The sequence below is a fragment of the Lolium perenne genome, chromosome 4 (genome assembly GCF_019359855.2).
Source record: "Lolium perenne isolate Kyuss_39 chromosome 4, Kyuss_2.0, whole genome shotgun sequence".
Taxonomy (NCBI): Eukaryota; Viridiplantae; Streptophyta; class Magnoliopsida; order Poales; family Poaceae; genus Lolium; species Lolium perenne.
The window spans coordinates 166,639,361-166,661,645 of NC_067247.2; the positions used below are offsets into that span (position 1 = coordinate 166,639,361).

The following is a 22,285-nucleotide window of genomic DNA, read 5'->3' on the forward strand; positions in this document are numbered from 1 at the left end:
ATACGTATCGTTGATTTCCTTCCGATCGTGCCTTTTCCACTTAGTCTCCCCTCGTGCCGCGATCGAGGAAGACCAATCGGCTTAAGGTCAGGAACAAAGTCAACACAAAACTCAATTACCTCCTCATTTCCATAGCCCTTGGCGATGCTTCCTTCTGGCCTAGCACGGTTACGAACATATTTCTTTAATATTCCCATGAACCTCTCGAAGGGGAACATATTGTGTAGAAATACAGGACCGAGAATGGAAATCTCATCGACTAGGTGAACCCGGAGGTGCGTCATAATATTGAAGAAGGATGGCGGGAACACCAACTCGAAACTGACAAGACATTGGATCACATCGTTCTGTAACCGTGGTAGAACTTCTGGATTGATTACCTTCTGAGAAATTGCATTGATGAATGCACATAGCTTCACAATGGCTACTCGAACATTTTCCGGCAGGAGCCCCCTCAAAGCAATCGGAAGCAATTGCGTCATAATCACGTGGCAGTCGTGAGACTTCAAGTTTTGGAACTTTTTCTCCGCCATGTTTATTATTCCCTTTATATTGGACGAGAATCCAGACGGGACCTTCATACTGCTCAGGCATTCAAAAAAGATGACCTTCTCTTCTTTGGTCGTAGCGTAGGCGCACGACCTTGAAACCGTTCCGGATGCCGGTCATCAGGGTCTTTCAAACGTTGCTGGTCCTGCCGTGCTTCCTTTGTATCATTTGTCTTCCCATACACGCCCAAGAAGCTTAGGAGGTTCACGCAAATATTCTTCGTAACGTGCATCACGTCGATTGCAGAGCGGACTTCTATGACTTTCCAATATTCTAGCTCCCAGAATATAGATTTCTTCTTCCACATGGCTGCGTGCCCGTCAGCTCCCTTCGGAACTGATTGTCCGCCAGGACCCTTTCCAAAGATGACTTTCAAATCCTTGACCATATCAAATACCTCAGCACCAGTGTGTTCCGCAGGCTTCGGCCGGTGATCTGCCTTGCCGTTGTAATGCTTGCCTTTCTTTCTTACTGGATGAATTTTCGGAAGAAATCGACGATGTCCAAGGTACACATTCTTCTTACAATTTGGCAAATGTACACTTTCAGTCTCATGTAAGTAGTGCGTGCATGCATTGTATCCCTTATTTGACAGTCCCGAAAGGTTACTAAGAGCAGGCCAATTGTTGATGGTTACGAAAAGCAACGCTCGTAGGTCAAATTCCGCTTCGTTGTGCTCATCCCACACACTGACAGCAGGTCTGCCCCACAGTGTAAAAGTTCATCAACTAATGGCCTTAGGTACACATCGATGTCGTTGCACGGGTTGCTTCGGACCTTGGATGAGCAACGACATCATAATGAACTTCCGCTTCATACACAACCAAGGAGGAAGGTTGTAGATGCATAGAGTCACGGGCCAGGTGCTATGGCTGGAGCTCTGCTCGCCAAAAGGATTCATGCCATCTGTACTTAGACCAAATCTTATGTTCCTTGCGTCAGCTGCAAAATCTTTGAACTCTCTGTCGATCTTTCTCCATTGCGTTCCATCTGCGGGGTGTCTCAACTCCCCGTCCGACTTACGGTCCTCTTTGTGCCATCGCAACAACTTGGCATGCTCTTTGTTCCTGAACAGACGTTTCAACCGTGGTATTATAGGAGCATACCACATCACCTTGGCGGGAACCCTCGTCCTGGGTTTCTGGCCCTCAACATCGTCACCAGGGTCATCGCCTCTTATCTTATAACGCAATGCAGTGCATACCGGGCATTCATTCAAATTCTCGTATTCACCGCGGTAGAGGATGCGATCGTTGATGCATGCATGTATCTTCGTAACCTCTAAACCTAGAGGGCGGACAACCTTCTTTGCTTCGTACGCATCGGCGGGCAACTCGTTATTCTTTGGAAACATATTCTTCAACATTTTCAGCAAGTTTTCAAATGCCGAGTCAGCTACACCTGCTGTGCCTTCCATTTCAGCAAATCCAGTGTGCAGCCCAGCTTTTTCAGACCATCATCGCATCCGGGGTACATCGCCTTCGTGATCCTCTAACATGCGATCCAAATTCTCCCTCTCCTTTTCGGTTTCGCAGCGTCTCCGTGCATCGGCAATGGTCCGACCAAGATCATCAACGGGATCATCACGTGCCTCTTCTTCACCTTCCCCTTCACCTTCCCCTTCACCTTCAGCATCCTCCATGAAAGTATCACCGAAATGAGCAAGATAGCTTTCATCGATGAAATCATCCCCTTCTTCATCTTCTTCCATTATAACCCCTCTTTCTCCATGCTTGGTCCAACAATTATAGCTTGGCATGAAACCGTGCCGAAGCAGGTGCATGTGAACATCTCTTGAGGAAGAGTAACCCTTCTGATTCTTACAGTTAACACATGGACAGATAACAAAACCCCCCTGCTTGTTCGCATTAGCCACTACGAGGAAATCTTTCAAACCCGTAGTGAACTCGCCGGAGAGTCGGTTACCGTACATCCATTGCCGATTCATCTGCATTATTATAATATAAAATATATAATTAACCATCATGCATTTGTTAAACTAACTAGCTACAAACAATATAAATTAAACAATGAACTACACACATGCATATTTTATCAATGACACATGAAAGGTTCAAGTTGCTAACCGCGATCGAGGAGGAAAAAATAAATAAGGAAGCTCAAGTGTGGCTCCAACACTTCATATCATGTTTGTTTCATGCTCTTGGGGCATTTTATCAAACACCTTGTGTGCATAAGAGGAACCAAAAGCAAACCTACACCCCCTTGTGAAGCTTGTGAAGAGAAGTGGCACCAAATGGCTAAGTGCTGTGAGCTGAGGCCCTTTTATAGGCCTGGCCAACCGCGACTAAAGGCCTTTGGGCACCTTTAGTCGCGGTTGGCCTGGCCAACCGCGACTAAAGCCCCTCACGTGCACCAGCTGGCCACCGAGCGCCCTGGGCCCAGGCCTTTGGTCGCGGTTTGCCTCCCGAACCGCGACTAAAGGTCCCATTAGTCGCGGTTCCAATAGTTTCGCGACTAATGGGGCTGGACGGAAGCCTGTTTTTCTACCAGTGCTTGCTCAAAGTGCTAGGAGGTTAGAATTCCATAATAGATTAGTTAGTATTAATCATTGTACCTGAAAAAGCACCACAAATAGATTATGCCCTTCTCCATTATACCTTTCGCAGTTGATGTGTTAGCTTCTCAAGAATTGGCTGTTTGTTGTGGTGACTTCTAACGAAGAAAATGTGGCATGTTTATTGTTATGACATCTAACAAAAAAAAGTTCTAACTATAATCTGTACATGATCTAAACAAGCTCTATTGTGAACATAATTTTCTCCATGGCTCTACTAAACGGAAGCGTGAACTCGGTTGGGACTTGGGAGAGCACTCGAAATATGCCGTTAGCCATGTCTCTCATGTAAAGACCCATAAAAAGCTAGAGACTAAGTGACTAACAACTTGATCAGTACCATTCTCATATAATGGCTTCAGTGGAAAAAAACACCGACTTTTACACGATCAAAGGAATATGACATTATTAAAACAGTTTTCCCAAAAATGTTTGGCTTCATAGATTATAGATGAACAAAAATAGATATTCTCGACGCTTAAAAAGAAAGCACCAACATAAAACAAGACACGGTGTTTTTGAAAAATACCCGAAAATATATAATAGTAGCCGTAGCAACGCACGGGCATTCAACTAGTTTAAATATAATGAAAGTGCGGTCAAAGAATTGACCAATAAATCATTTTATATATTCAGAGTTATTAAAATAGATGATGTAAGGTGGGATTACATGTACCTAGTTCCGTTCCCGTTCTTATAGGGACCAACGCACTAGAAATAGGAGCCTCTGAAATTTTAAAATGTTTTTCTGAGGCGGATGCTCCTAAGTTTAAAAGTGAATTTCCGTGTATGTATATACGTAGTATTAAATAGTGTCTACATTCATCTAATTTTTAACAAATAAATATAAAACATTTATTTATGGATAGATGCAGTAATATAAAATTATAAAAATGGCGTCACTTATTCTCGGCTGACTCAGGCCTCCTTTGATTCAAAGGATTTGCATAGAAATTGTGTAGGATTTGGTTCCTATGGGAAAATTTCCTATACATGTTGTTGGATTCATAGGAACATATCCTATAGGAAAAAATCCTATAGGAATCTTGTAGTGTAATTTCTATAGGAAAAAAACATTAGCTCATACCTCATGGAAAAATTCCTTTGCTACAATCAAACAAACTTCATCTTCCTATAGGATTAAATTAGACATGTCATTCCAATCATATACCTTTTCTATTCCTATGTTTTTTTTCTATCCTTTAAATCAAAGGAGGCCTTAGATTTAGCCACGTAGCCCTTTTTCTTGTGCGGGGAAAAGCACTGCATGCTGTGGTGTCTACCGCGCGCTACAAGGCTGCCTAGCATTTGAATTGGGCAGCCAGCCGTTGGAGATCTTGTCTGGGCTCCAGGCCCCACGTGCTTTTTCTTTCTCCTCAATTCAAAATCGAGATCCCCCGCTGAACGCATTTAAAATCGACACACTCACTGCCCCCCGATTAAGCTCAGCTCAGCTCAAGAACCAGCAAGCACCACCGCTCGTACAGCACAACGGTTAGGAGATCGCCATGGCTGAGGTGCTGCTCGCCTCCAACAATGGCTGCGGCGCAGGAGGCGGGGGCGAGAAGAAGGTGGAGCAGCAGCAGCAGCAGCAGCAGGGGCAGGTGCTGGAGCTGCTGCTGAGCGCGCTGCGCAAGTCGGTGGCGCTGCCGTGCCAGATGGCGGACGCCGACGACCCGTCCGTGGCCTGGGGGATGGACATCGGCTGGCCCACCGACGTCCGCCACGTCGCGCACGTCACCTTCGACCGCCTCCAGGGCTTCCTCGGCCTCCCCGTCGAATTCGAGCTCGAAATCCCCTGCCAAGTACCCAGCGCCAGGTATAACTAGCTAATTCGGATTCAGTTCCTTTTTTTCAAATGTGGGTTGGACGGAAATCAAAGATGCGTGCTTTCCTTTCCTTCCTGCAGCGCGAGCGTCTTCGGGGTGTCGCCGGAGTCGATGCAGTGTGGCTACGACGACAAGGGGAACTCGGTCCCCAAGATCCTTCTGCTCATGCAGCAGAGGCTCTACTCGCAAGATGGACTCAAGGTAATACTCAACTGCCATTTTTTTTTTAAACTTCTCCTCCTTGCTGCCTGAAACTCCATTTCAATTCGAGCCAAGAAAGTTGCTTTAAAATGCAGTATGTTGTTCACCAATCTTTGTGGATCCATTATGTATATGCAGGCAGAAGGCATCTTCCGTATCACTCCGGAGAACAGCCAGGAGGAGCATGTCAGAGAACAGCTTAACAGGGGTGTCGTGCCTGATGACATCGACGTGCACTGCCTTGCTAGTTTAATTAAGGTAAGAACAAATGTGTGGAACAACGTCTTCCAAGAATTTTGCTATGAAAGCATACCTTGATATTCTGTTATGCAAATTACAAAGTCAGATGCTAATTACAGATAAAAATGTGTGGAAAATTCACAAGGAAATACAAAACCAGACTGCACAAAATTAACTAGTGATCAACGTCTTCAAATAATTTTGCTATGAAATAGAAATGTTTTTACTTTATATCCTATTATGCCAATATTATGCTCTATGAACGATATTTGTAAATGACATCTCTGTCTCAGACTTTTCTAATTTTCGCCAAAACCATGATAAAGCACCATTGTTCACACATCACTAGAATTATTCAGTAGTGAAGAGAATTGTGAAATAAGATGTTGGAACTCTAATTCAGACAAACATTCACATTTTAGACGTGACTGTACAGTTCAGTGGTACGTATGATAATTCTTTTCTGCCCAAAAATGTTCTACTTTACTGTCTAATTAAATAGCTTTCTCACAATAAACTGCTACTAGGATACCAAAGAAATAATTAATACCAACTTCCTGACACATGTAGCCGATCGTTGTTTTCAAATTGTATTTGTTTTGGAAAATTTCACACAATTGGTAAAACCATAGATGGTAATTATGTTGTGCAATTTGAATCAGGCCTGGTTCAGGGAGCTACCTGAAGGTGTGCTTGATAGCCTCTCACCAGAGCAAGTCCTTCACTGCAACACAGACGAACAATGTGTCGAGCTCGTGAAGCTTCTTCCTTTAACACAGGCTGCACTTCTTAGCTGGGTTGTAGAGCTCATGGCTGATGTAGTCGAGGAAGAGGACTCAAATAAGATGAACGCCAGGAATATTGCCATGGTTTTTGCACCCAATATGACACAGGTATTAATTTTCTCTCTTACTTCGACATGATTCTTTGTTCACACGACTGCTAACATAATGAATGCTTTGCAATCAGATGTCAGACCCTCTTACTGCTCTGATGCATGCCGTTCAAGTCATGAACTTGCTCAAAACCTTGGTTCTCAAAACACTTAGAGAACGTGAGGACGATGAGGGAACATATTCGACATTTTCATCATCATCTTTATGCGATGAACTTGATGAGGAGCATCAAGGTGATGACAATGAAAGTGGGACTGAGAAATATGGTGATGACAGTAGTGAAAGCCCAAACAGTGTTGGCAAGACCAATCAACTAAAAGTGGACAGTGAAGAGTTAATTGGTTCGTCCAGGAGGCACGCCTCGTTTGAATTTCGTCTGCCTTACGTCAGCAACAGCAGTGACGACGAGGATCTGTCGCTCAATGATATCGAAGAAGGTTTCTTAAGAAGGCTAGAATGGCACCAAGTGAGCAAACCAGCCGATGAAGACGAGGGAAGCAGCATCTTTCACTCCAGCAAAGAGGAAGAGCCAGCGCAGCTGAGCTCCACTGGATCTTGCGAGGTGAATGATCAAATAAGCAGAATGGAAGATGCTGAGAGCGTTGAGCAGACGCAAATGGAAATGAAGACCAAAACTACAAATGAGGAGGTAGAGTTTGCCAAGGAAGGGAGCTAATTCGATGCTCATCTACAGTACTTGCGAGGATTTACATTTCACCTTTGGTTGTCATCCATGTAATTTCACGCGTAGTTGTAACTTGGTACTCTTTCTTTGCACGTCGTTCAGTCAACATAGGGTTGAGGAACTTTGTCGTTCAGTCAACATATTCTTTGCACGTTCTCCAGCTTGAGCTGTGTAATTGGGTACTTGTGCTATTTAATTAAGATGAAATGCCAAGTTTCTACTCTCTAGCAAGTTGGATCTGTGATAACTGTTCAACGGAGACATCCGAATTGCTTTCATATATAGGAACCTGCTTCTAAATAGAAATATCCGTCAGTAACAATTGTTCTGTAAGTTTTCCCCTTAAGTCTTGCTTCTAATGTAGCCTGCCGTACATCCCACTGAGAGCAGCTCTTTTCTGAATCAATCTCACCGTTTGCATTCAGCCTTTGGATTAAAAAAAACGTTTTCTAATTCTTGAATCTTTTGGGCGATGTGAGCTAATTCACTCGAAACTGAAGATCAAAATGGAGTTCTTCCCATGAATCTTGGAAGGTGCACGTATGTTTATTTTCATGAATCATGGACGAATCTCAAAGCAATATTGCCTGACCTCTCCAGGACTACAAACTTTCCGACAAAAGTTCAGAGATGAGTAGTTTTACTGCTATCATCTTTTCTCCCACAACATTGATCATTTAGTGATCCCCTCTATCTACAATCTTTGGACTAATTCAGATTGATTAGTAGCCAACATGAAAAATGCAATGCTTTTCAGCATGTAAATAATTCTATAATTACCTTTTTTGCGAATTTATATTATTATCAAGTTCTTGTGCTTTTACCGAATGTGTCCTGTTCCTGGCACTCGTAGACGACATGTGCATCTTTATTTTTATTTTTTTGAGGGAAAAACAGCCGTCACTTTATTAAACAGAAATTTTCATAGGGATACAAAAGCAGTCTGGGGTTTGAGCCAACCAGATGTGACGACCAAAGTCTCGTGAGGTAGATGATCTAGCAAGACCATGTGCCTCAGTATTTGATGATCTTCGCTCGTGAACGAAAGACACATGAGCGAAGCTAACAGCTCTGGACTTTACCTCCTTCATAATGCTACTGAAGTGTCCCATATAATTGTCATCCAGGCTGTTTATTATCTCCAAGCAGTCCGTTGCGATTCTCAGCCGCGTGACTTGGAGATCAGCTGCCAAAGCAAGAGCCTCACGACAGGCAATCGCTTCCAGCGTCGCAGGGTCGGCAATACCCTTCACCACCATCACCGATGCTCCCAGGAGATCACCATTGGCCGCACGACACACAGCCGCCCCCGCTCCTGCAATGCTGGCCTTCCGCACAGCCGCATCAACATTTATCTTGACATAATCTGCCGGTGGTGCGATCCATCTCCTCACCGGCTGAATGGGGCCCGGTGATCTAGCCTTCTTCTTGCTTGCCGAAACATGTTCCAGATCTCGCAAGAAAGCTTCCACGAAAGCATGGGTGGAAAGCGGGCTTTGAAAAACCCCTTCATGAATTGCTTTTCGTCGGGCAAACCAAATCGCCCATAGCGTGACAAAGCAGCGAATCAGGTCCTCGTGTTTTAGTGAGTTGATCAACGAGAAAATCCATTGTTTTGCATCCGGTTCAGCCGTGCCCATCATATGTTCTGTGATTTCTTCCGGTGCAAGAGCCCATACACATCTACTCATCGTGCACTCAAGAAGCGAGTGGCGCCACGAGTCCTCAGCTCCACAAATTGAACATGAACAATCTGGTGCCATGTTTCGATGATGTCGGACGTCACCAGTGGGAATGGATTGCTTGGCCAGCCTCCAAAGAAAGACCCTAAGTTTCGATGGTACTTGTACCTTCCAAAGAGCTGACCAATTCTTTTCCTCCTGTTTGTGGTCTGAGCTGGTCGTCGTGCCGTCAAGCCATTCCTCACGTCGCCGCTTCGAATTCACAACCATACGGTAAGCTGACCGAACAGAGAAAACTCCAGTTCGTTCATGATGCCAAGCCCAAAAATCATCAAAGCGTGTCGTACTGATCGGGATGGCCTGTATTGCTTCAACATCCATGGGCAAGAACCATTCGTCTAGCCTCTGACTGTTCCAAGTTGCAGTAGTCGAGTCAATGAAGGCCGCTACTGTCATTGGAGGGTTTTCTTTGCGACATGCAATTGGCCTTAGGGAAGATTCACGTGGCAACCAATTGTCATTCCAAATATGTGTCTTTTCACCTGTTCCGATCCTTTTTATGAGGCCCTGAACAAGTATCTCACGACCATCGATAATCGAACGCCAAATCTGAGATGGGTGTGACCCCAACCATGTATCAAGAAACCCGCAATCTGGAAAATAAATTGCCTTGAGAATCCTGGCACTTAAAGTTTCTGGGTTTTGTAGAACTCTCCAAGCTTGCCGAGCTAGCAAAGCCAGATTAAAAATTTCAATATCTCTAAAACCCAAACCTCGTGCATATTTGGGTGTGGTCATTTCTTCCCATGCCACCCAACAAGTTCTCCTCTTCCCATCACGGCATCCCCACCAAAAATTACGGAGGAGTCCATTGATATGTTGGCATAGACCACGCGGTAGTCTGAAGCACGCCATGGAATATGTGGGAATTGCATGTGCAACGGATTTGATAAGAATCTCTTTACCCCTAGAGGATAGAAGATGTTCCAGCCATCCTTGAATTCTTTTCCAGACATGGTCACTTAAGTGTTTGAATGCACCCCTGATAGATCATCCAATATCTGACGGCATACCAAGATATCTTTCACTCAATGACTCGTTCTGGACATTTAGAGCATTCTTCATTGCTATCTGTGTCACCCCTGGACACCTTTTACTGAAGAACACCGAAGATTTATCAAGATTGATTCTTTGACCTGAGGCTTGACAATAAGCATCCAACACCTCAGCTACTTCCCCACCCTGCACACTCGCTTTCACAAACAGCAGGCTATCATCAGCAAACAATAGGTGGTTGACTGCCGGGGCAGTGCTAGCCACTTTTAAACCTTGAAGACTTGATGATTGTAACACACTTCTTGATTTTAACAGGCACGAGAGGCCCTCTGCTGCAAGAAAAACAAATACGAGGAGATAGGGTCTCCTTGACGGATACCACGAGTAGGTTTGAAAGTTTCAGTCGGTGATCCATTAAACAGAACTGAGAATGTAACCGTGGATACCATTCTCATCACTAGGTTTACCCATCCGGAGTTGAAGCCTAATTTCAACATTATAGCTTGTAGATATGACCATTCAACCCGATTGTATGCCTTCTTCATATCTAGCTTAAGAGCACAATGTTGGTATTTCTTCGCCTTGTTTCTCTTCATAAAGTGCAAGCACTCATAAGCTGTATTTATGTTAACTGTGATCAACCTCCCTGGGACAAAGGCTGATTGCTCCTGCGAGATAATCTCCGGCAAAATCTTCTTCAGTCGATTAGCAAGGACTTTCGAAGCAATTTTATAAATAACATTGCATAGGCTAATTGGTCGAAACTGACCTAGTTCGGTCGGACTTGCCACCTTCGGAATAAGCACAATGAAGGTGTCATTTATTTCCTCAGGGCTATCATCTCCCCGGAGTATGCGGAGGACTGAACTTGTAACTTCATCTCCAAATAACTCCCAATTCCTCTGGAAGAAATGTGTTGGGTATCCATCTGGCCCCGGCGCGTTAGTAGGGAACATCTGATATAGAGTTGTTTTCACCTCTTCTTCAGTATATGGTGCCATTAGTCCTTCATTCATCTCTCTAGATACCGAGCTGGGCACAGTATTCAGAATCTCATCCATCCCACTTGTTCCCTCTGACGCATACAGGTTCGAGTAGAACTCACGTGTTAGAGATTGAAGCTCATGTGGGTTGTCAGTGAACTTCCCATCCGGTTTTTGCAGCCTTGATATTCTATTTTTCTTCTTCCGATTACTTGCTCTCTGGTGGAAAAAATGTGTATTCTTATCCCCCTCCGAGAGCCACTGAACTCGGGATCGTTGCTGCCACATTACCTCTTCTTGCTGATGCAGTTGAGCTATATTATCACAGACCTTGAGCTCCACTTGGGTCGGTCCAACTCTATTAGGCAGGGAACGTAGCCTCTCTAGTTCTGCCTTTAGATCCCTTAATTTCTTTCTAACATTGCCAAAAGTATCACGGTTCCACCCATTGAGATTGTTGGATAGTGACCGCAGCTTGTTCTTTACTTGATCAGTGCTTGTACTGCTCCCCTTTTCTTGCCATGCGTTCTTCAAGAAAGGGTAAAAATTCTCATGTGATTCCCACATGATCTAATCCCGTAACATGCTACCTCCTGGCCGATGACTGAACTCATTGGGTGACAAGCGGAGGAGTATCGGCGAATGGTCCGAGGTGACTGCCGTGAGGTGCTCGAGACGCGTGAGAGGGTACCGAGAGCTCCAGCTCGGTGACGCCAAAGCCTTGTCTAACCGTGTTCGACAGTAAGATCCTCCCGCCACCTTCTTTTCAAACGTCCAAGGTAGCCCGCTATAACCAAGATCAGCAAGTCCACAAATGTCAACTGTCTCACGGAAGGCTGCAATCTGAGCCCTGCTCCTCTCGTTGACATCCACATGTTCCTTCCTATGGAGTACTTCATTGAAGTCACCAATACACATCCACGGAAGATTTGACGATGATTTGATGAACTTCAACATGTCCCACGTCTTATGACGTTCTTGTACTTGTGCCTCTCCATAAACACATGTTAGACGCCAAGTTTCCATATCAAGTAAAGAAACAATAGCAACCAAATGATACTGAGAGTAAGGTAAAATTTCCACTTTTATTTCATTATTCCAGAAAATGCCAATGCCTCCACTCCGACCAGAGCTACTGACCGCAAAGGCCCTATCATAACCTAGCGTACTCGCTAGTCCTTCCACTCTAGACTTAGGTAATTGAGTTTCAACAACACAAAGAATAGATGGGGCATATTTCCGCGCGAAATCACGGAGTTCATGAATAGTCGCGGCCATGCCAGCCCCGCGACCATTCCAGCTGAAAACACTCATTACGCCTGGCTGCCCTCCTCGCAGGAGGCCGCCAATACAGATTCAATGCTAGCAGATTTCTTCTCCTGGCCACTCTTGGACAGAGCCGCCCCTTCAGCTTTCTTCAAACGCTTTTTTTTTCCTTTGGTGGCACATAGACTGGTGGTGGAGGGGGCACTCTTTCTTCTTTTCCTTTATCTACATGCGATGAGGCATTCATGTCTAGCTTCTTCTTTGCCCCTAGACTTTCAGGTTCAAAGCCAGTACGTGTATCCAACATGTGCATCTTTTTTACCTTTTTTAATACTGTATGACAACTGTGCATGTAGTTCTAGACGGCCCAAAATTTTGATTTTACTTAAGCCCATAAAGGCAAATGATTTCCTATCAGCCCAAATTTGGGCGCAAATGAGCCCAGACGCGGCTCCCTCCCGCCACAGTCTCGCCGCCGACCCACTGCCGGCGCTCCGCCGCCTCCGGGCCGCCGCGCCGCGCGTCTTCGGGCAGCTCCACGCGCTGCTCCTCACCACCGGCCTCGCGCTCCACTCCCCCAACTTCGCCCTCCTCCTCCGCCTCGCCTCCTCCTCCTCCGTCTCCCACCGCCTCCAGCTCCTCCTCTGCTCCCCGCTGCAACCCACAGCTTTCCTCGCCAACTCCCTCCTCCTCGCGCACCTCCCCTCGGCGCTCCCTCTCTACTGCGTCCTCTTCCTCGGCGGCGCCGCGCTCCTCCGCCCCAACGAGTTCACCTATCCGGCCCTCCTCCGCGCCTCCCCGCCCCGCGCAGCGCTCGCGCTCGCCACCCATTCGATCAAATTCCTCGGCGCCGGGGCGGCATCCCGCGACCGCGTACTTGGGGCCGCGCTGCTCGACGCCTTCGCTCGCTGCGGCAGGATCGTGCCCTGCCGCCGGGTGTTCGACAGGATCGTCGAGCCAGACCTGCCGGCCTGGAACGCGCTGCTCACCGTCTACGCGCGCCGCCGGGCCGCCGACGAGGCCGCGGAGATTCTTGATCTGTTTGGGCGCATGGTGGTGTCATCGACAGTCCGGCCAAACGAGATCACCCTCGTCGCCGTCATCAGCGCGTGCGGGGAGCTCGGCGCTCTCGGGCATGGCCTGTGGGCGCACACGTATCTTCTCAGGCGCAGGCTCGCCGTGAACTGCTTCGTGGCCACCGCGCTTGTCGAGATGTACACCAGGTGCGGGAGAATGGACCTGGCCGAGCAGGTATTCGCTAGCGTTGACGACGACATGGACACGCGCTGCTACAACGCCATGCTCCAGGGTTTGGCATTCCATGGGCATGGCCGTGCTGCCCTCACCTTGTTTGAAAGGATGTGCGCCCAAGGCTTCCTGGTTGATAGCGTTACGGTGCTAGCGGTGATGTGCGCGTGTGCCCACGCTGGGTTAGTGGATGAAGGGCAATGGCTCTTCGACAAAATGGAGGTTCAGTTTGGGGTCGCACCGAGGATTGAGCATTACGGATGCATGGTCGATATACTGGGAAGAGCTGGTCGGCTCGATGATGCTGAGAAGCTTATCCGAGGGATGGACATTCCGCCGAATGCCGCCATGTACAGGTCTCTGATACGGGCTTGCGGGATTCATGGCAAGCTAGAGCTTGGGGAGAGGATGATCGGAGAGCTGGTGCGGCTCGAGCCAGAGCAGAGTGGAAATTATGTCCTCATGTCCAACTTCTACGCAAGAATGAGACTATGGGAGGACGCCAAGAAGGCGAGGAAGGAGATGAAGGACATGGGCATTGACAAGAGCCCTGGGTCAAGCCTCCTTGACATCGACGGTGTTCTCCATGAGTTCTTGATGGGAGACAAGACACACCCTGCGTCAAGGGAGATATATGCCATGGTTCAAGAGATCGAGGCCAGATTAAACGAATGCGGGCACCGCCCGAGCACCACGGCCGTGCTCTTCAATGTCGAGGAGGAGGACAAGGCAGACGCTCTGTCCTATCACAGCGAGAGGCTCGCCATTGCATTCGCCCTGATCGCCTCCCCTCAAGGTTCGCCCATCAGGATCATCAAGAACCTCCGGGTGTGCAGTGATTGTCACGACAGCACCAAGCTCGTCTCCCGGCTGTATGGAAGGGAGATCATCATGAGGGACCGTACCCGGTTCCATCACTTCAGAGATGGCCGCTGCTCATGTGGAGATTTTTGGTGACCGTTGTCTGTCATGTACATCAGAATGTGCTGTAGACTCTTGTTCCTTCACATGTTCTCTGTCCCTGTCCAATCGATACATCTCTGTCATACAGCGGTGCACACATCTCCACTTCCGAACTTGTGATCGATCAAGGACGATTAAAAGTCATTGACATGTACGATATAAAATGTTTGTCTTAGCAACATGTACAACATGTCTGGGTGGTGTAGTTGGTTATCACGTTAGTCTCACACACTAAAGGTCCCCAGTTCGAACCTGGGCTCAGACAATCTTTTTTTATTTTTCTTTGCAATTTTGATCTTTGATTTTTTTTGCGAGGAATTTCAATCTTTGTTTGAACCTGTGGCCTCAGACAAAACTTCTTTTCATTTTCTCTTTCCAATTTCTATCTTCGTTTTTTTTCAAGGAATTTCTATCTGCGATTGTCTATTCTTTTATCTGAATTGGAAGAGCCTTTGGGTAACCTTTTATGAAGTCTGCATTTTACTGCTGCAGGAGCTAACCGAGCTGTGTATATATCACATTAGTATTGTTTAAGTTACTAAATCATCATGTTAATGCTACACTGAAACAACGGGGCCAACTCATTTCACCTCAATATCACATTTTTCTCAATAACCTTTGCCGCAGCAAAAGGCATAGTAATAGTAATCAATCTCTGTCGGATCATTTCACTAAAGATAAACCAGCATCTAAAGGTGTAACAAAATTATTCATGTTGTGGCAAAGGATGACTGGCTCCAGTCTACATCATCAGCTCTAGTAGATTCTGAGTTCCGGCACAGTGGAAGACCTATTCTAAATCTAGCTATGGCTTATTGCTTTTGAAACTGTTGCATGATGTGCATCTTAAGAGCATCCCCACTCGTCTCCCCGACGAGGCCTCCGAGCGCCGTTTTTTCCATCCGGACGGTGAAATTCGGCCCAGTCGCGCCCCCGGTTCCTCGTTTTTCCCCGGATTCGGGTCTTCATCCATCCGGCGAGCCCACGCCATCCCCGGTCCCCCGAGGTGCGCTCGGGGACTCCGGACGAAGCGAAAGCGCGCGAAACGCCGAGAAATCTCTCCCGCGCTTTCGCTTCGGCTTCGCCGCAGATGTGGACCCGGCCGGTCAGCGACAGACGCATCGTCTTCCGCGCGCAGAAAATGCTGCCGCCAGTCAGCTCGCCGCGGACGCGTAGCATCCACGCGGCATTTAATCGTCGGGCCCAGCCCCGCCTAAATATCCCCGCTCACCGCGACGCGTAGCACCGACGAAACCCCAGCCAGAGACGAACTCTATCCGCCACTCTTCCCTCGACGAGATCCATGGCGTTCAACGAGCAAGACGGCGCGGCCAACAACGGCTTTCCCCGCCGGTCGGTCCACACGTGGGAGGGATACCTCCTCTACCAGGCGGGGTACCCCTGCCCGCCGGACAAGAGGCCTCCCGGCGGCGGGTGGCAGCTAAGTGCGGGCGGCGTGCCAATCCCGCCGCCGCCCCAGGGACACGCCCTCGACGTCGCCATCGAGGAGGTCCGACTCACATTATCGGACCAGGAGCGCGCCGAGCCACGCTACCACCCCGACAACTACACAGTGTGGAACTCCGACTTCCTGCGGCGGTGGGAGCAGGAGCTCGCCTCCTACGACGGCCGCCGCCTCCGCGCAACAACACCGTGGGACGCAAGCGTTGGTGGAGCGTGTGCCGGGCCGGACGCTCGACGCCGTCATCGAGCACATCGAGGGTGGCAACGCGCCGGTTCTGACGATGCCCCCAAATCCTGACATTACTAGAACAAGAAGAAGCTATGAAAGCTCTACAGTACAACCTCCAGAAGGCTCAAAACAGAATGAAAAAAAAATCGCTGACATGAATAGAAATGAGAGACAATTTAGCGAACGGGATCTGGTATATCTCAAGATGCAGCCATATAGAGAACCTGCACTAGGCCTCCGAAATTCTCTGAAGTTAACATCAAAATTTTATGGTCCATTCAGAATCATACAAAAAGTGGGAAGTGTGGCTTACAAGCTTCAGTTGCCATAAGGAACAAAGTTACATGATGTTTTTCATGTCAATCAGTTAAAGAAGCACATTGGAACAGAGGTGGTACCGAATTCTAAACTACCAGGACTCGCAGCAGAAGGTAAGATTAAAGCATTCCCTGCTAACATACTACAACGTCGCCGGATCTCTCGTTCTGCAGGTGATTATGACATAGCCGTGGAACAATGGCTCATACATTGGGAGAATATCTCAAAGGAGGAAGCCACTTGGGAAGACGTCAAGTTCATCATGGCGGCATTCCCTGCCTTCAAGCCTGGAAGTCTTGTCTCGGCCAGCCGGTAATGTCACGATCTGGAGCTTCCTCTGTTCTCCAGGTGTCTATCGATCAGCTTTCATCCTTGACGTACAATAGCCGTCTGATGATGATCCAATGCAGGAGCTTCCCCTGTTCTCTAGGTTTCTGTAATAATTAAGACTAAGTGAGTGTAGCACTAATGAGTGCACCAGTGTAATAACCGTACTTAACATCGAGGCTCGCGGTCGCACCTATAAGGCCGGAGAGCGGGAGGCTGGGTGGCTCGATAAGAAAAATAAAAAACCTACCCTCATACTTTCCTTAGTTGTCTTTAGTTTTTTGCCTTTACAATTCTGCACTTTATCTCCCATTCTTATAATTCCAGCCTAGATCTAGATTTATCTCTTCTTCCACCCTTGATGACCATGACAGGATCTCCCCCTCATCCCCGTTGTGCATGCTCTCTATTGAGCAAAGCATCACGGCTCTTGAAGCACCTCCTTCAGTCAAGTATGTGTAGGGATTCGTTGCATAGAAAACAAAAAATTTCCTACCGCGGGAACGTAATCCAAGCCAAGATGCAATCTAGAAGATGGGAGCAATGAGGGGATAAACGAGACTAACCCTTGAAGATTTCCAAAGCCTATAAGAGTAGGCTCTTATTGCTGCGGTAGACGATCACTTGCCGTTTGCAAAAGCGCGTAGAAGATCTTGATCACGGTGCCACGATCGGGCAGCACCTCCGTACTCGGTCACACGTTCGGTGTTGATGACGACGTCCTTCTCCCCGTTCCAGCGGGCAGCGGAAGTAGTAGATCCTCCTCGGAATCCCGGCAACACGACGGCGTGGTGGCGGTGTCGATGGAGATCTCCGGCGGAGCTTCGCTGAGCATATGCGGGAGAAGTAGTGGATGAGGGGTGCTAGGGTTTGGGGAGAGGGGGTGCCATGGGCGCCGGCCTCAAGGCGGCAGGGGTGGTGCGGCCAAGCCATGGGCTGCCCCCTCCCTCTCCTCCTCATTATATAGGTGGAACCCCAAGGGTTTGCCCAAAATCTTCGAATAAGACCCCAACAGAAAAACTGCCTTATGGATGAAACCTAGAGGGACAGGGACTCTCCCCTTCCCCCTTTTCTTGGCCGGCCAAGGAGGTGGAATCCACCATGGACTCCACCCTCCCACTTGGTTGGCTGGTTAGGGTTTGTGGAGTCCCTCCGGGACTCCTCCTTCCATAGTGATTTATTTCCGGATAATTCTAGAAACCACCTTCCATAAATTCATCGGATCATTTCCAAACTTGGAAAGTGACTTCCTATATATGAATCCTATTCTCCGGACCATTCCGGAACTCCTCGTGATGTCCTGGATCCCATCCGAGACTCCGAACAAAACTTCGAACTCCATTCCATATTCCATATCTACTTAAACGACATCAAACCTTAAGTGTGTCACCCTACGGTTCGCGAACTATGTAGACATGGTTGAGACTTCTCTCCGACCAATAACCAATAGCGGGATCTGGAGATCCATAATGGCTCCCATATATTCAACGATGACTTTAGTGATCGAATGAACCATTCACATACGATACCAATTCCCTTTGTCACGCGATATTTTATTTGTCCGAGGTTTGATCATCGGTATCACTCTATACCTTGTTCAACCTCGTCTCCTGACAAGTACTCTTTACTCGTACCGTGGTATGTGGTCTCTTATGAACTTATTCATATGCTTGCAAGACATTAGACGACATTCCACCGAGAGGGCCCAGAGTATATCTATCCGTCATCAGGATGGACAAATCCCACTATTGATCCATATGCCTCAACTCATACTTTCCGGATACTTAATCCCACCTTTATAACCACCCATTTACGCAGTGGCGTTTGATGTAATCAAAGTACCATTCCGGTATAAGTGATTTATATGATCTCATGGTCATAAGGACTAGGTAACTATGTATTGAAAGCTTATAGCAAATAACTTAATGACGTGATCTTATGCTACGCTTAATTGGGTGTGTCCATTATATCATTCACATAATGACATAACCTTGTTATTAATAATATCCAATGTTCATGATCATGAAACGATGATCATTTATTAATCAACAAGCTAGTTATACAAGAGGCTTACTAGGGACTCCTTGTTGTTCACATAACACACATGTATCAATGTTTCGGTTAATACAATTATAGCATGGTATGTAAACATTATCATAAACTCAAAGATATTATAATAACCATTTTATTATTGCCTCTTGGGCATATCTCCAACAGTCTCCCACTTGCACTAGAGTCAATAATCTAGTTTATATTTGTAAAGATATAACACCTTGGCCTTCCGGTGCTTTATCATGTTTTGCTCACGGGAGAGGTTTTAGTCAATGGATCTGACATGCTCAGAACCGTATGTATTTTGTAATTCATTTGCGTCTCAACGCATCACTCATTTCCAAATGAGTCGGCATTAAATATGTTTGGTCTTCTGGTGGAACCTTAATTCCGCGGTCTGAAATATGTCACTAATATTGTCATACACAATATAGCTTCAAAGTTCTGACTCTGTCGGAACTACACCAAGTTCTAAAAGAACCTCTTGACTTAACATCCTTTGTCATTGTCAAAACAATGACATACTCTGCCTTCTTTTGTAGAATCCGTCACAATATTTAGAACTCTTCTAAATCTAGCATAGACAACTTCTAGCTCATTGTGCTACCTTTTAAACAACACTTAGTCTAATTTGAAATTGAAATTTTATTTTCATATGTGACAAAACAAATATCGGTGCAACACTTTACAGCGATTTGTTTGTCATTTCTTCATACAAAAACTATATATATATATTCTTGGTTCTTCTTAAGTACTCAAGAATATTCTTACTGTTTTTCAATGATCATCACATGAATCATTCTGGTATATGCTCCTAACTTTTTAGAGCACAAGATATCTGATTATGTACATATTATTCATGATCTAAAATCACTCATGTGTTTTTACTCATCGAGTGTCAGATACACTCAAGTCTTGTTAAACCTTCACATGACAAGAACATTTTCTTAATATTTATATATTGAACTACTTCAATATCCATTCTATGTACTTTGACTTAAACTTATTATGTGTTTCAATCTATCTTCATAGATCTTGACACTAATTTGTTTCAGTCCATATCCTTTCATTGAAGTTAATTTCTCAATGAAACCTTTTTAATCAAGTATACAATTACATCATTTATAACCAACTATATGTCATCTACATAAAGTATTATAAATATGTCTCAGCGCTCCCACTTAATTTCTTGCAAATGCAAGTCTCTTCATCGTCTCTGATGAAATCAAAAACTCTTTGACTATTTCATCTGGTGAAGATTTCAACTCCATGATACTTACTTCATCCAATTGAAGTTTGTATACCTATCTAGTATTCCACGGACCAGCAAAACTCTTGGTTGTATCTTGTATACACCTTTAATACACACTTCTGATAAGTAATGTATTTTGTCATCCTACTATCATATCTCATAAAAGAAATATGTAGTGATTACTAGAATAATCCACATAGACTATAAGCATTGCTACAGAAGATCTAATCTTATTGTATTCAACTCTTTGAATTTTGTCGCAAACAACTTTTCGACAAGTCAAGCTTCATCTATTTTATAGATCCATTTACTTTCAATAAGTATTCATCTATTTTGGATTTCATGGTGTATCGCCATTTTAAACGGAGTCAGGGCCCATCATAACTTCTTTGTTTGTAGTTGGTTTATCATTGTTCAAAATCAATCCTTTGTCCACAAATCATTTATTTGATCACAAAGTAAACCATACCTACAAGGTTCAATAAGTACTTCGATCTCCATGGCTTAAACACTTTGTAGTCATGGGAGCCATGATTGTCGTGGCCGCTTCCGGAACCAATTCCGATGCTGTGCTACTCTGATCATTATGCTCAGGTTCATAAACCTTATCAAGTTCTATTGTCCTCCCACTCAAATACTTCGCTAGAAACAATTTCTTGGAAATAAGAAACATTGACAAACACTTTTGTCTTTGTCTACATAGTGGGAAGAATTCCCAATCAATTCTCTGGGATAACCAACAAAGACATTCATCCGATTTTGGTTGTAAACTTATTTACTTATGCTATGCATACCAAAATTTTAAGAAAAGACTATTAGGATTCATACCCATGCCATAACTCGTATGGTGTCATTTCAACGGATCATGATGATGCTCTATTAAGTGTAAAAGCGGTAGTCACTAAAGCATAATCCACAAAAAATATAATGGCATCAATATTTTATCTCATCATTGATCCAACAAGGTTTGGATACATCTCTCGGATACTATATCATCATTATGATACTCCAAGAAATGTGAGTTTTAGAACAACTTCATGACTCTCTTAGATGTTCGCTAAAACTCGTAATTCAAATATTTTCCCAATGATCCAATCATAAATATTTGAATTTTCTATTACGATGATTTCCACTTCATGCTGAAATTTATTTGAATCCATTCAAATGTTTCAAACTTCTTCCTTATCGAATATATCCACATATATATACTCAATTTATTGTTGGAAGTATTCATGAAGTAGAAGAATCTCCCGCACACAACTATGCCTAGTGAACCACATATATCATCATGTATCTTTTCACTAAGTTAGTTGCCCGTTCAACTCTTGGCCTATGAACGGTATTTTAATCATTCTCTTTAGAAAAGATTTGCAAGCGCCAAATGATTCAAAAATCAAATGACTCCAAAAATCCATTTGCATGGAGTTCCTTCATGCGTTCCTTTCTAACATGACCTAAATGGCGGTTCCACAAATAAGTGGAATTCAAATCATTTGCCTTATGGCATTTTAGCGTCAGTGTTATGTATGTGTGTTTCACTATTTATAATAACTTATCCATCGTATATGGAGTAATGTCATAATTTGAACAACTCATTGTTTTCATTTGACCAGAGCAAAATAACAATTATTAAGTTCTTTATTATAAATTCTAAGGGCTAGATAGAATGCTAATGACGAACATAATAACACTTTATTTTGTTCCAGTCGTGCATTCCTATCATATTCCTTGTCAGTCACTTAGGCCATTGTATTCTTGTATTGCGTTGTTTTGTATGACACTTCATACCAACCAATATGGTACAAATACCCAAGAATTTCATTGTGTGACCTAACTAGGAATATAACCATAACATGTATATCATTTATATACACCTGGGCTAGACATTCTAGTCTTTTCTTTCTTTCTGCCAATAATCTTTTGTAGTTTCTCTTTTAGCTTTCTTCATTATTCAGAAAACACATCAACTTCAATAACTTCTCGGTTTGTTAGTCAAATACCAATAACCTTGAGGTTCTTACTTTGAAGTTGATCATCATATGACAAGTGTTCCGGATTTCACTATTAGTAACCTTGTAATATGATGAACAATTTCACTCATAATTTTATCCATTGTATCATAATGACTTTACGAGACCATGTACGTACATGCTAGGCTCATAAAGTTTTAACCTTGGTATTCGCATGTGCAAATCTGGCTTGCACCCGTTGTATGCACACGTAGAATCTATAACACCCGATCATCACGTGATGCTTCGATACGACGAGTCTTAGCAACGGTGCATACTAAGGATGATAACTTCATGGATATGTGAATATTGTTAGTGCCCCAATAGTTGGAGGATTGGGACGCCTTGCGTCTTCAACCTTCGTACATTCCCATAAAACTTATGAGTTTATGTAGTCTCACCAAATTATATTCTATCATCTTGCAATAAGGTCTTAGATATCACATATATCTCATACC

The 22,285-nt window shown here is 45.0% G+C and overlaps 2 protein-coding genes and 1 non-coding gene across 3 annotated transcripts; all 3 read left to right on the plus strand.

Moving 5' to 3' along the window:
- The first annotated feature begins 4,541 nt into the window (after positions 1-4,541).
- On the plus strand, positions 4,542-7,205 carry LOC127294461 (rho GTPase-activating protein 2). Its single transcript, XM_051324279.2, has 5 exons — positions 4,542-4,946; positions 5,037-5,157; positions 5,296-5,415; positions 6,060-6,290; positions 6,367-7,205. The coding sequence occupies exons 1-5, from the start codon at positions 4,636-4,638 to the stop codon at positions 6,967-6,969; spliced, it is 1,386 nt and encodes a 461-aa protein (XP_051180239.1). The 5' UTR covers positions 4,542-4,635; the 3' UTR covers positions 6,970-7,205.
- Positions 7,206-12,392: 5,187 nt separating this feature from the next.
- LOC127347359 (pentatricopeptide repeat-containing protein At5g43790) lies at positions 12,393-14,242 on the plus strand. Its single transcript, XM_051373551.2, has one exon. The coding sequence runs from the start codon at positions 12,401-12,403 to the stop codon at positions 14,168-14,170; it is 1,770 nt and encodes a 589-aa protein (XP_051229511.1). The 5' UTR covers positions 12,393-12,400; the 3' UTR covers positions 14,171-14,242.
- Positions 14,243-14,367: 125 nt separating this feature from the next.
- TRNAV-CAC (transfer RNA valine (anticodon CAC)) lies at positions 14,368-14,441 on the plus strand. The gene has a single exon. It is a non-coding gene; the product is annotated as a tRNA-Val (tRNA).
- The last annotated feature ends 7,844 nt before the right edge of the window (positions 14,442-22,285 follow it).